Source organism: Phaethon lepturus, unplaced genomic scaffold, assembly GCF_000687285.1.
Source record: "Phaethon lepturus isolate BGI_N335 unplaced genomic scaffold, ASM68728v1 scaffold7707, whole genome shotgun sequence".
Lineage (NCBI taxonomy): Eukaryota > Metazoa > Chordata > Aves > Phaethontiformes > Phaethontidae > Phaethon > Phaethon lepturus.
The window spans coordinates 19405-34962 of NW_010551106.1; the positions used below are offsets into that span (position 1 = coordinate 19405).

General features: G+C 39.9%; 1 protein-coding gene across 1 annotated transcript in view; it reads right to left on the reverse strand.

Moving 5' to 3' along the window:
- Positions 1-515: 515 nt before the first annotated feature.
- LOC104623627 (chromosome unknown open reading frame, human C9orf3) overlaps positions 516-15558 on the reverse strand; it is a gene marked incomplete at its 3' end in the record, with an annotated part of 26351 nt that continues 11308 nt past the window's right edge. The window contains exons 2-4 of the mRNA XM_010290772.1: positions 14211-14377; positions 6635-6791; positions 516-764 (exon numbers count right to left, since the gene is read on the reverse strand). Of these exons, the coding sequence (XP_010289074.1) occupies positions 516-764; positions 6635-6791; positions 14211-14377 (573 nt within the window). The remainder of the gene's footprint in view (positions 765-6634; positions 6792-14210; positions 14378-15558) is intronic.

A 15558-nucleotide genomic window follows, 5' to 3' on the forward strand; every position in this document is an offset into this window, starting at 1 on the left:
CAATTCCATGAAAACTTGATAATATAATCCTTACTCAGCTTCCAAAGACCAGTGTTTGACTTTCTAGTCAAAAATCATAAAATCATAAATCACTCATAAATTACAAAAGGCTTATGAATAAACTCTAGATCTGGATTTTAACATGATCTTGTTCTGTCAAGACATAATGGTAAAATCAATGCCAAAAGAAAACATGACAGAATGATAGCAGCATCAAGTATTTAAATCAACAGAACAAATAAAAGAACTTAAGTTTTGCAAATGAGGAAATTCAGATCCACATCTAATGAGCTGCTATCTTCCTTCCCTGCAGCCTGTTAAAACTAAAATTAAAGATCATAGCACCAAGGATGCAAACAAACCTACCAGTATGAAGCCAGAACTAGAGTTTTAAGTTTGGCTGAAGACAAACATCACAACAACTTTATATTGATAGCAACTTGACACTGTTAGCTAGCTGATAAAAAGGAGTCTTAACAAAATACAGGAGATGAGATACAAAGAATTTTCTTTACCTAGCCATTCCTAGGCTGGAAAAGTTGGAAGGAACTATCAAAACATCAAGCCTGGAAAAGGGGTGGGTACCCAGTGTGGTGTAAGCAGCTGACAGGCACTGAGGAATTAGCTGAAGTAGACGTTCTTCACAGAGTTCCATAAGGCACCAGGGAGCAAAGACTCTATAAGGAATGACTGCCTGCAACCTGGCAGCAGGATTTTGGAAACGGCAAGGATATTCCACATGACCACAGGTTTCTTCATGCCATCTGACAATAACAACAAGAAAAAAAGAAAAAAATAGTTTAATGTGATACCAGAAATGTGCACAATTTGACTATGAAAATAAAATATTGTACATATTAACACAAACATATTAAGTGCAATTAGAATGAAATTCCAAAGGTTTTTTTTCCCCTGTTGTTGTTACTAAAATTCTCCAGGAACTTATTACTGATTTTTTTTTTCTTAAATGAAAAACAACAGTAGATATCAATTCAGGCTCATCACCATAGACTTCTGAAAATTAGGATCACCACATTAGGATCAAGATTACTTTACTTTTACGGGATATGCAGAGCTGTAGCTGGAAGGAAGGAGGGGTAAATCAAACCCTTCCTGTACACTGAGTCATATACCTTCACAACAACTTATCTGCCCAAATAGACTCATATCTAAGCATAAATCAAACTTCATGTTTTCACCTGCTAGCCTGTCTTCTGTACAGCACAGAGCCTCTCCTTGGTTTGAGATTTCAACTTAAAGAAGCTAGTTCTATTATGCCTGCATAGGCAAAGCACTTATTGTTATGGCACCTGGCATCGCCCAAAGCATTTATATTTGGAAGATCATGCTCCAGGTGAGTGCTGACACACAAACCAAACTGAGAACACATAGAAAAGGACTACATTTTGCTGAAGTGTCAACACTTTAACACCTTACATAAATCTTTCTGTGAAAGTAGTGGACTCTGAGCTGTTGCATTGATTACATATGCAAAGAAACTACATCCATCATTACATATTTTTTTTCTAAGGGTGGTCTAACCCAGTATATTTCTGCTCTAAAACAATGCCACTTTGTATTTAATTGTCAGACTTGAGATTAGGCAGGAACATGAAAGCTAGCACATTACCTCTTGTAAAACTTGCCAAGTCCTTAATAACCACAGGGAGATAGGAAACTTATTTAACACCCTAGCTCTATTTAACATTTTCTTTGATACAGTCTCCTTATGTCAAACTCACTGGCACCTGGACGTAAATTACATTAAATATTTCAACAACTTCTTTACGAAACCCTTCTTTTTTTCTGTTGCTCAAGAGTTTATCTCCATTATCTTATCTGAGACACTACATGACATTTGCTTGCCTATCCATTTCATGCCATTTCTAGAAATGCCTGTTACTGTGCATAATGCTGGTTTGGTTACCTAGTCTCAATGACTAAAATAAGTAACAAGTGTCTTTGTGCTAAATCCCTAATAAAGATTAACTGGATATAACTCTAAGAGTAGATTTTTAAGGGCATAGATTTTTATGTCCTAATTAAATGCAAAACAACCTTGTACACTTAGGCTGTCCTTTTTTGTCTAGGCGTAATAGATACCACACTTGCAGAGGATTTTTTGGGGGTTTTTGTCTTTTTTTTTTTTCCCAAAACACATTAGTTCTGTTTCTTCCACTGTCACTAACTCAACTGCTGCAGATACATCACACTACCTGTGCCAATTAACTTATCCCATGACAGTCACACAGATAAGCTTATAACAGTGACCATCACACTGATTAAAACTTGCACTAATTTTTGCTACAAAAAGCTACAAAAATATTTCCCTTTTTTCAGAAGCTTTGAAAAAATGGAAACTTTCATTTATTCTATCAACACTCTGTCAGAATAATCTTTTGCACCAAATCAATAAAAATACCTATTACTGAATGTGCTGTACATTAGAGAAGAATATATAGCGAACATCTACGGCATATTTCTGTAGGGGCAGTCATATTACAAACATATAAATAGTAAAGGAATAAACACAAAACAATTTCTAGAAGCTTATCAAACCTATAAAATAAGCTTGAACATGCATGTCTTGCTGATCTTAGGTAAACTATAAAAATTCCTATTCTCAAGATTTATTAGAATTTTTTAAAACCAAAATTAGCCAAGCAGCAAGCCTTCAGAATCACAGAATCATTAACGTTGCAAAAGACCTTTAAGATCATCAAGTCCAACCATCAACCCAACACCATCACACCCACTAAAGCATGCCCTGAAGCACCAGGTCTACATGGTTTTTGAATACTTCCAGTTTTGGTGACTCCACCACCTCCCTGGGCAGCCTGTTGCAATGCTTGACCATGCTCTCCGTAAAGAAGTTTTTCCTAACATCCAATCTAAACCCCCTTGGCACAACTTGTGGCCATTTCCTCTCGTCCTATCACTGGTTACTTGGGAGAAGAGACCAACACCCACCTCACCACAACCCCCTTTCAGGTAGTCGTAGAGACCAATGAGGTCTCCCCTCAGCCTCCTCTTCTCCAGACTGAACAACCCCAGATCCCTCAGCTGCTCCTCCTAAGACTTGTGCTCCAGCCCCCTCACCAGCTCCGTTGCCCTTCTCTGGACACGCTTCAGCACCTCCATGTCCTTCTTGTAGTGAGGGGCCCAAAACTGAACACAGGATTCAAGCTGCGGCCTCACCAGTGCCGAGTACAGGGGAACTATCAGTTCCCTACTCCTGCTGGCCACACTAGTTCCGATACAGGCCAGGACACTGTTGGCCTTCTTGGCCACCTGGGCCACCTGCTGGCTCTTGTTCAGCCGGCTGTCAACCACCACCCCCAGGTTCTTTTCTGCCGGGCAGACCTCCAGCCACTCCTCCCCACGCCTGGAGCATTGTGTGACCGAAGTGCAGGCCCCAGCACTTGGCCTTATCAAACCTTGTACAATTGACCTTGGCCCATCTATCCAGCCTGTCCAGATCCGTCTGCAGAGCCCTCCTACCCTCCAGCAGACCAACACTCCTACCCAACTTGGTGTCATCCTTTTATTTTAAATTCCAATAAAATCCTACTAGGTCCTGAAGTTCCAAAGTCTCACTGGCTTTACCAAAACGGTAGGGACTTCCACTGTCTTGATGTTAACATAGCATTAGCCCAAAACAGCTATCTAAAACAAGAAGGCCAAGTGTAGGGTCCTGCACCTGGGTCGGGGCAACCTGGTGTCAATGCAGGCTGGGGAATGAAGGGATGGAGAGCAGCCGTGCCGAGAAGGACTCGAGAGTACTGGTGGGTGAAAAGCTGGACGTGAGCCGGCAATGTGCATTCGCAGCTCAGAAGGCCAACCGCATCCTGGGCTGCATCCAAAGCAGCATGGCCAGCAGCGCGAGGGAGGTGATTCTGCCCCTCCACTCCGCTCTGGTGAGACCCCACCTGGAATCCTGCGTCCAGCTCTGGAGCCCTCAGCACAGGAAAGACATGGACCTGTTGGAGCGGGTCCAGAGGAGGGCCACCAAAATGATCAGAGGGCTGGAACACCTCTCCTGTGAGGACAGGCTGAGAGAGTTGGGGTTGTTCAGCCTGGAGAAGAGAAGGCTCCAGGGAGACTTTATTGCAGCCTTCCAGTACTTAAAGGGGGCTGATAAGAAAGATGGGGACAGACTTTTTAGCAGATCTTGTTGCGATAGGAGAAGGAGTAATGGTTTTAAACTAAAAGAGGGCAGATTTAGACTAGATATAAGGAAGAAATTTGTGACAATGAGGGTGGTAAAACACTGGCACAGGTTGCCCAGAGAGGTGGTAGATGCGCCAACCCTGGAAACCTTCAAGGTCAGGTTGGACGGGGCTCTGAGCAACCTGATCTAGTTGAGGATGTCCCGACTCATTGCGCAGGGGTTGGACTAGATGACCTTAAAAGGTCCCTTTCAGCCCAGAGATTTTATGATTCTATGAAGTACTGTTTCAGCTAGGTTTCTAATTGCATAATAGAAGAAATACTTACAGCCTGACTAATGTGATCGCCTTTTACAAAATAACATTATCTGTTGACATGGGGACAGCAGTGGATATTGTTTGCCTGGACTTCAGCAAAACATTCATCACAGTTTCCTGCTGCCTTCTCCTGGACAAACTGGCAAGATACAGACTGGATGGAGGGTCTGCAAGATGAGTAGGAAATCTGAGAAACTGACTCACAGGCCACACTCAGAGAGTGGTGATCCATGTGTTTTACTCAGGCTGGCAGTCTGTCACAAGTCCCCCAGGGATCAGTGCTGGGCCTCACCCTGCTCAATATCTTCACAAGCATCCTAGACGGTGGGATCGAAAGCACCCCCACCAGATTTGCTGATGACACCACACTGGGTGGTGAGGTGAACACATCAGAAGGGAGAGCCATCTTACAGAGAGAGCTGGACAGGCTAGAAGTGTGGGCTAGCAAGAAGGGTGTGAAGTTCAATGAAGACAAGTGGAAAGTCCTGCACCTGGAATGACATAACCGAAGAGCCCAGCACAGGCTAGCATCTGTGTGTGTGGGGAGCAGCCTTGCTGAAAGGGTTCCTGGTGGACCACAAGCTGAATGTGTCAGCAGTGCGCTTCTGCAGCGGCAAAGGCAAATCAGATCTGGGCTGCATCCACAGGGGCATTACTAGCAGAGGTAGAGATATGGTCACCCCACTCTGCTCAGTACTGGTAAGACCACACCTGGAATACTGTGTCCAAGTCTGGTCCCCACAGTTCAAGAAAGACAGACTGGAGAGCATCCAAAAGAGGGCCATGAAAATGAACAAAAGGCTAGAGAACCCACCCTGTGAGGAAAGACTGAGAAGTTAGGCCTTTTCTGAGAAGAGAGAAGAGAGAGAGGGGAGAGGAGCAAAGAGAGAGAAGATGGCGGCAGGGAGGGATAAAAGGGGCAGGGGGAAAGAGACTGAAGAGAGAGGAGAGATAAGGTACAGAGGAGAGACACCAGATGGATGGGGGAGGGAAATGAGAAACACAAGAGAGGGGAGAGGGAGGAGAGGAGAGATGGGTAGAGAGGGAGGGGGAGGGGAGGAGAGAGGAGGAGATGGGGGGAGAGAAGGCAAGGCTCGGGGGGACCTCACCACAGTAGTCCAGTACTTAAAGGGCACCTACAAAGGAGACAGAGGCTCTCTCTTCACAAGGAGCCACATGGAGAAGACAAGGGGCAATGAGTGGTGATAGCCTCATCTAAGCTCCTCCTCCCACAAAAGATTGGACCAGATGATCTTTCAAGGTCCCTTCCAACCTGGGCTGTTCTGTGATTCTATGACTCTGAATTTGAAAAACTGAGAGCAATATGCAAGGAAATCAAATGCCATGTCTGAGACTTCGGCTAACTATGATGAATACATGTGGAAACAAGTGCCGTTTCTCCAGAGACTTAATTTTTAGCTTCAAATCTCATTTGCAGGCCTATATAGTATTGTTCTGTTCATCCATCACTCTGTAATAAATTAAATTCAATTAGCAGTTTTGACTAGATTGGAAGGAGGAAGAGATGTATCCAAAATAATTATGTTTCTATGACTTTGGTGAAAGACAGCTAAGTAGCCACTGCATGTACTAGATAACAGGGTATTTTTTATTGAAAAGAATCATTGGTCCAAATTTATTTTATGGCACCACTGCAACAGGTCTTTCATGTACCCAGGCAGCACACAACACCCCAGAAAAAAAACCCTGCACAGGCCATCTCTAACTCTCGGTTGGGACTCGACAGGAAGAAAAAAGCGAGTGAGTAGGTAATATTGCAGTAGTGGGCATTAGGTATCCAGAACGGACCAAGTGTAGTAACATGAAAGATCTTACAGCCAGGCATTGTAAGAAACAAGGAAGGACCTGGTAAGGCTGCAGCAGGGCATTAAGAAACACAGGATGTAAATCCAGAGGACACTGGGATTTATTAACCCTGTTGCTCACTAAGCAGCTTGTTTTCACATAAAAAGAAATACACCTTTAACCATGAAATAATGCATTATTTTCCTGTCAAGATTTTTCTGTTCAGATTAAAGAAGTTCTGTTTTGATTCCTGGACTAATATGATTCATTTTCACATTCCACAGAGTAAATGAAAATGCCACCCATATATCTCATTTTTCAACAGTATTCTAAACACCAACCTGAAATTAGCTTGTGAAGATGGCAAGGAAAATTCAATGTTTGTTTGGATAGCAGCTGTGGAGGACTTCTGTTTAACTTCCTGCCAGCACCCCACAGCAATAGTAAAGGTGGATGCTGGCATCGGCATAGTCACATAGTAGTACCAGCTCAAGATACCTGTAAATAAAAAGAACATTGGTACAGACTCATCAGGCACAGCACACATTCAGTACTTGACATTTTTATGTACCTGAGATTTTGGGCCAAACTCACACCTTATATCCTGGTATTTTTGTGGAGGAAAGAAAAATAATTTCACTGAGACGTGTAAAAGCAGTCATATGTAATCACCAGGGATCCAGCACTGTTTACTTACACCTGCAACTTTCCTCTATCTGCTGATGTCTTTATCTATAAATAAATAATCCATATGTAGGATGTTATTAATGCAACTTAACATGATTTCAGTGCTACTGCCCAAGAATTGTATCTAATGTGAAATTTAATAGCACCTTTAGATCCACACACACAAAAAGATTAAAATTTAACTCTTTCAACCCTGGATCAACCCCCTTATGGTTTTGTCTTCACTGTACTATCTCGTACAAAACAAAATCTTTTCTTTGTGTTGTGGACAGTACCAAACTGATAGTCAAGTTCTAAAAAAGACTAGCGCTTGTGATTTGGACCTGGCAATCTGAGATACATGATGTGCCAACTAGGCAGTGAGAAATCAAAGCTTAGAATTAGATGGGATATTACCTAAGTCAATGATTTGGTCATGATAATCCAGGAGCTGCTAAAACAAGATTAGAGAGTTTATTAAAAGGCAAAAAGATGGTAAATCTTATCATTATGTGAACACAGTGCTGGAAGACAAGGAGCATGGTATAGGATAACTATCCATGAACATGCTTGGATAAACTAGAGGATGTTTTAGGATGGCATACTTTTCATTAATCTAAATGTTGCCTAGATTTTCCATTTGTCCCTTGAAAAAGGGTCACATTCAAGTTCTCATTTATGGTCACAAAAACAGTTACTACACCATGCTAATAGGTTAATTACTCTTGGAAGAAGCTTAGCATGACTTACAACCTGCTGAATCATGTTCAAATAACTGTAGCTGTGGCAACTGTGAAAACATACAAACAGGTTATTTTAAGAGAATATTAATATTTGTTCTTTTGCAATAATATTCTGACTAGGGCTATGGAACACTGTCAAAAGGAAAAAAAAAGAAAAAAAAACAATCCAGTGGAGGCCACAAGGCACAGAAGAAAGGAAATAAACAACTGCAGCAAAGCATCTCTGGGTTTCCTACCTTAATGACCACAGAAGGTCAAGCTGTCCAAAGAGTCCATTCCAGTTTTGGCAATATTCACTGCTACCATCAAAAACCTTTTGTCTGTATGGTCAGGTGAACATATATTACTCCTGTAATTTTCCTAATCTCCTGTCAGTTTGTGAGCAGAAGGAATTTTTTGCCTCACACACATCAGGAACAAAGAGGATAACTGTTTTGCCAAATTCTGCTCCCCCTCGCCTTTTTTTTTTTATTAATTATCAAAGCTACAAATGAGCCACGGCATGCAAATGCCACCTCAAAAGAAAGAGGTCACCCGGTACAGCAACAATTTATTATGTTGAAATACCAAACTCCTCATCTAGAGAGTTTCATTGATATAATTGTGCTAGAGGCCAAAGTCTGCACACACTGAAGTTAAAAGCAGCTTTACCATTGACTTAAATGCATGCAAAAAAAGGCCCAAAGGTAATCTACAATACTTCATTTTGTGTAGCATCTGTTACATACAAAGCATTACAAAATGCTCCATGCAGTTATGTGGATTGGAAAACCTTAAGAGTTAAATAGCAGCAAAGGAAGAGTGAAAATTTGAGGAATTGTTATGGAAAAATAGTAATGTGTTTTCAACTGAGTTCTGACACAAGCATTAAAGTCAAAAGACAGTCACAGAAAACTGTTCTAGATGGCAGGAGGTGTAAAGGAAAAGCCTCCCGCAACAGTGAGGAGATTGTCTAAAAGGACAAGGTGTTGACCTATGCTGTGCAAACAGAGGGAGCAGAGAGGGTTAGAGTGAGCAGCAAGTTTAGCAAGATGGGTAGAGCAAGCAAGATCATAGAGGTTTTTTAAAAAACAAGGGTAATTTGAACAGAATGTCAAAATTAATGGGGAATCAGTTTAGCAATCCAGAGAGAAGAACAGCATGTATGGCATTCAGAAATTTACATGAACTAGCAACGAACATATGCTGTTCAGGGCTGGAGCAAACCTTGCAAAAGGGTGAAGGTACCAAAGACAGTTTAAGTTTTTCTTGGTATGTGTTTTCAGATTTATCTAAATTTAGGATTTCCCAAAGAAAAGAAAAGCAACTAACATACAGATCCTTGTGTTTTTTCCAAGTCACTTATATTTTACAAGCATTACAGAAACCATGCAAACTCTGGATACTCCCAGAAAAAGATCCAAGATTTGTACTGTCTTTACACATCTAACTGGGTGTCAATCTGTTTCCTGCAGGACTTTTAGATGCCCCCTGCATTCATACTCTAAAACTATGTAGGATAACTATATATTTATCCCACAGTTGTTTTGTCTTGAATGACTGAAATCACATGCACTAGAATGACAAGCGAGTTCTCTCTATAGCACATTCACTGACAGGTGACTGAAATGGTCTTTATACTGGCAACACTTCTCTTCATGGCAAGACCCATGAAGTACTGTTTCCAACAGAGTCTAACCCTCATTTATCTTCTGTCTTCTCCTCTCACCACTGGTAAGACTGTCTCCTAGCCTACCCTTTTCTCCCATAACTTCACTTCCTTTCTTTAACTTTTTTCAGGTCAGTGGGCTTTGTTTTGTTTTCCTTCATCTGTAACCTCAGACCTATCCCAGGGCACAGATGGGGATCACAAGCTCCACGCTGCTCCTTTTCCTTTTTCTCCCCTTCCCCTTTCCAGTAGCTACCTTGGAGACAGCACCACCTCCAGGGTAAGAGAAAACAGTGCAGCTGAAACGGGGAGGCAGCTTTCTCTACCAGCTGTGGTACAAAACCAGCATTTTGTACCACAAAAACATTTTCAGACTAAGCAAGGACACCGTGGGATGAAGAAGAGATTATGCTTGGGTTAGTCAATGGGAAAAAAAGAGGAAGTGCACCTCAGTTCTTTTATTCGTAATGCTTATACCCTCTCCTTACACCCAGACAATATAAAAGCAAGTTGATTCCTACACATAATGATTTCAGGCAATTATAATATTTTTAAAACATTTTCTACAGGTAATTTTGAAAATAATTTTTAAAAAAAACTTATTTTTTGGTTCTGCAAAGCAAACCTATCATGTCATAATTGCACAAGCCATGCAATAGCAATCACCTATTCTAGGACGTATACCTGGAAAACATCCCATGCAAAATTTAGGACTACATTTAACAAGGGTAGGAAATTATAATCTATTTATAACTGTGCAAAAAACCGATTTAAAGGCCATTTATTTGTTCTCTTGAAATAATAATGATGAATGATGTAACTACTTCCTGTGAGTCCTGTGGAGTCCATTATAACTGAAGAAACACCTGAGAGTCAGTACTTGTTAATGCCAGATGCAAGAACATCAAGAGTCTTTTCACTTATATTTTCCCTCAAATAGCTTGTACTAACACAAATATAAACACCACAAAATACAGATGATATTCATGATTTACTAAACCCCAAAAAACTCAGCTGCCTTTAGGGAAAAAAAGAGAGACACCCACACAGCATTTGATATAAAAAGTAAGAGCTAGTGCTAATACATAAAACTACAGCTAATTAAGTAGTTATGCCAAAACAACTATTTGGCTGGAGCACCAGGATGAAGAACCCTCCAGCCTTCTGAGACTCTTTGTAACTTGTAGAGATCTTTGATCTCATCTGAAAGCCAGAATTTCCCACAGAGCGCCCTCACATTCATGCCAAAGCATTAGTTCAACACTGGCTCAGAGGGATGAGTAGCATTTGAGGAACTGTCAACTCCCATGCTGTAGTTCCTGATATATGTTGGAGGTCAATCAACACAAGCACTGGACTCTTTTGTTTTGCCTTGTGAAAAGCGAGAGGGCCACAAACAAAAGCAACTGTTGTTGTTGTCTGTTACAGAGCAGTAGCAGGGGCTCCTCTAGCACCATATTTCCTCTCAATAACAGAATACACCTTCTCACTGGAAGCAGAGATGGCGAACCAAAATCAAGGTTGCATACATACTCTACATAATGGTAGAGTAACCACACAAAAAGCAAGCCAGTCGATTTCAAACTCAATGGTTGAATGTCTACTTCTTGAGCATGAATCAAAACAAATGTAAAGGTGTTTGTGACTAAATATATTTGCACCTTCTATGTGTTACAGTAATATGCTCAAGGAAAGTAAAACTGACAAGTGTTGAAAAATAAATCCAATGGTTAAATGGCTCACATTACACACACACACACACGTAGTGCTCCCTGTGAAGCTCTCTCCCAAAGGGCATTGTCAATTGCATTTCTCTGATAAATTTTTCTTCTCTAAGTACTCCTTAAAGAATGTGCGGTATTTTTAAGTGCTTTTAAGTCATACTTGAATAGTTACCATTTGTACTTCAGTAAGTCATGTATCAGCAAACAAATATGGTCTCACTTTATTTTAAATGACAGGACAAGCCATAGTTTTTGTCGGAGGCAGCATGGAAAAATGGCATATAACAGGAGAAAGTACACTATTACCAAAACCCGCAAACACAAGTGGAAAATGAGGAATCTGTACACGTGAGTGCACCTGGTCTAGCTATGCACTGGAGCACAGCATCTGTGCATCTAGTGATGTAGGTCTGTGAAGCAGAATGAAAATCTGTTTAAAAGTGTGAAGGTATCATCCTTGCTTGCTATTCTCTTATTGTCTGCCTGCACACTTGTTATCAATATGACTTTTAAAGGAAAAAATATTTAGCTGACTTGTAATTATACTCAGAATAAATTCACTCAAAATGCTTATTCCTTCTGAGAAACTGCAATTTTAAAAATATATTTTCATGTTCTGCCAGTTATGTATGATTTTATAAATATGCAGCACAGCAACAGCGTACTGTATGTAAATAATTTGGCAAGGAAAAGTTATTTTAATTGAAGCCATCCTGAAAGGCTTTTAGGTGTGTTTTATAAATGTAAAGAAAAATTTTAAGTTGGATAAATTGCCTAAAAAGATCTATGTGAGACAGGTTATTCAACACTACAGACCATTCTGAAGTCTTAAAAGTCCTACTAATTAAACTAATGAATTTGTATTCCTAAATTCATTAAGAATTTATTCAGGGTTTCAGATTACCACTTGAGCTTTGGGTTGGTTTGTTTTTTAAGACATTCCTCAGAATATTGCTCCTTTCCCTTCTTTCCTCTATATCTGTTTTGTAAATTTTTACAATTCCAAACAGCTCTTGAACACTGATTTGTCATTTCCAACTGTATATAAGCACCAAGATAATGAGGGTCTCATCCATGACTGAATCTTTAAGAGCTACTGGAACACAATGCCTACTACCTTTAAAGAAACCCAGCAAGCCTTGCATCATGACATAAAAATTAGCATAAACAATTCTGTATCACATAGATCCATAAGCAGAACCTTCCATACTCTTGGGAATTCCATCTTGAGGCAAGGTGGAAGGAAAACTGTAAGGACAGGGCTGCAGTAGGTGCTCCTGCTGCTTCTCTACAGTAAAGCTCAGCACAAAACTTTGCCATTGTCACATGGCTTCCAAAGGAGCCAGCTTTAATGCTACATTTGTTTCTTCCCAGTTCACTTCACACTTTCCATTCAGCACTTCATTACCACAGTGAAGTTAAAATGAGTAATTTCCTTCCTTACTGGCCTTTCCATTAAAGACTCCTTACAGTATTTCTTGCTTTCACAGAGTTCTTAGGAAACATACTGAGTTAGCCTTTGGAAAATTAAACAAACAAACAAACAAAACCCAAAACAAAACAAATAAAGCTTTAAGCTGACACGTGAATTACCAACATAAACCGACCCACTGCAACAACTGTAAGGACTAAAACAAAAGTCCCTTCTGTTCTCCATGAGATGACAAGGCTTACTTTGGGTGACTAAGCCCCTGTGCTATCATTAACCATATGGCACCCTTATATCATTCTCAACACTCCATCAACAGCATTTTAAAAATGGTTTTCCCCACAACTAGGTTTTTTTCTTTATCCAAGAATAAATTTTTAATTTTTTTTTACACTAGAATGACAAAACAATGTTAATGAGGAAATAATTCTTTCACAATACAGCCTTTTCAACTCGCTAATTGGTCTCAGATAGTATCAGTTTTAACTGACCTATGCCAATTTATACTGCCTGAAAATTTTTCCAAGGTTTCTATTTCTAGAAATTCAGGTAAACATCCTCTCCCTCTTAATATTTCAGACCACATAGCCACCAATGAAGGACAGACAAGCAACAACTCATTAGCAAGGTCTAAGTGTGGATTAAACTAATTAAACAATGATGGCAGAGCTGTTCTCCTAGTCTGAAGTCCAGAATAGTCTTGCTTTCTTGATGCTGAGACAGGAAAGTATTATTGTCCAAGTGAGCTGAGCAGCTCATCATAGCAGTTTTCCATATTTCAACAGCAGAGACAGGCCTGAAACAGGCTTCACATATGGCCAAAAATAACCAGACAATTCCAAGAAAATGGATTAACTGATGGTTCTCAAATCAGAGAGACCTTTTTTTTTTTTGCTGAAGAATAAACTTGCCTCTTCAAAGGGGAACAGAAGATTTTTTTTTCCACAGAAACACCTAATTCTAACCTTTTCCTATACATTACTTCTCATCAGAACTACTTACACTAGAGACCCTGTTTGACAGATTATCTCAAAACTAATGGGAGCAAGACATACTATGTGTATAACGGCCTTAAAAACTTCCTTCTCTGTGCAGACAGAGGATTAGAGAATAAGGTGTAACAACACAGAAGAAAAATTATTGCTTGCTTACTGTTGCACAAGGTATGACCTACCCATGTCAAAAAACCCCCGAAGACCAGATTTTCAGGGCACTGACCTGATATTCTTCACCTATTCCATATATTTCAGGAAACAGGTATGACACAATGACCACTTCTAATCATTGGCATGCTGAGCTACACTTAGACTGGAGAACTAAAACTTAAAGTTAATTATCTACCAAGGCCTGAAGTTGTCAAGAGCCTGATAAGGTACTTCATCATGAAACATTCAACTCCAGAGTGATTAAACAAAGCCAATTTATGACAAGTGAAGTGTAGATTTGGAAAAGTTAAAAGGAATAAAAACACAGAAAAAAATAAGTAGAAGTAACACAGTGAAATGTAGGTGTCTTGAATTCTTACTAAGTTATCTCGAGGCTTTGAGCAGGTCACTTTTCTGCAGAATGATATGGAGATTACAGATAGATATGTAAGTGCTTTTAAGGTTTAGGAACTTCGTTATTTCAAAAATCATATATTTACTAAGCTATATTTCTAATTATAAAATTATTGAAAATAATTTGCTATAGAAAAATATATTTCACCTTCTTGAAGCTGGACTGGTTCTTCTGTGTTTTCACCACTCATTAATACAATAAAGCCTGCAGCTGTTCGGACTGAGGCTTGCCATGTTGACAAGGCAACGGGTGGTTCTTGGCATGGGAAAAGAGCTCTGTTGTTTATTGGTGATCCCATCGTATAAACACAAGGCCTAGATGGAAGGAAAAGACATTGAAGTTGGAGTTACAATAAGAAAGACAACTAAAAATCAAACCTACTGTTGCACTGAGGACTTTTTTTTAATCTCAGTTATGTCGGTTTCAAACCTGTATGACATGAACCAATCAAAGTACAATCCAAGTAATTTAAGACAGGATGAAGGAAAGCAAGATTACCACAATAACTTTTACATAAACTAGGAAAGAGTAAGTCCGGTCTTTCCCCTCTCCTGCTTCTGCATGAGCCTTCTGGCTCTCAGCCAGAACCAATAAGGCAAAGAAGGCTTCTGAGTATCTTCTGAAGATGCCATTACACAGCTTCACCAACACCTGTGACACCTGCCTGTTGCCATCACAGTAGAGTTTCAATTATCATTAATCCCATCTTTCTGTACAACCTGGAGACTCATCCAAACTCAGAGCAGTAGATCTAGCTTTGAGCCTTAGTCCAAGCTTCAATAAATCTTGACATTTTTACATTTCTTCTTGCAGTAAGGTAATACATGCTAGGGCACATAATGAGAAGAAAGCATTTCTTCCCCTTCCTTCTTGCTTTTCACATAGCAGTCTTCCTTGTAGTATTGCTCTTTTTGGAGTTTCTCTAACCCTCTCCTAGGCAGTCTCCCATCTGCTGCCCCTTTCCAATTTCAGCTGCAATATCACATGCCAGCCATTTTCTTATCAGCAGCTTAGCCTCAGCCAGGAAAGTAACAAGGCCTTTCATTAACTCCTTCTAGCTTGCTATTGCTGGTGCACAGATGTAATAATTCTCAGTTTGCTTCTTTTGTTGCATTTTGCAGTTTTATCTTAATTCCTAGTACTTGCATAACACCATCTCTTAGCTTAAAAAAGCTAAGTTTTCAAATATAGATTATATAAAAAAACACAGCCAGTAGGTTTCTCCAGCTAAAGAAAGAAAATCTTGAGAGAATCACTTCACTGCACTGAGTTTTTTAAAAACCTATGGTATTTAAAGCCAATATTCTGGGAGCATAACAGATTATTTAGTGAATGCTTGAAGCTAAAAATATTCTGATCAGTATCTTTCATAAATCAAGTTTAAAAATCATCAAAACACTTTGGAAAATAGGAGAAAAGTTGTTAGGGCAAAACCTATTTTGAGCATCTTGTTTACTGCCCTCCAAACAGCTCCTCAATTCAAATTATTCTTTCC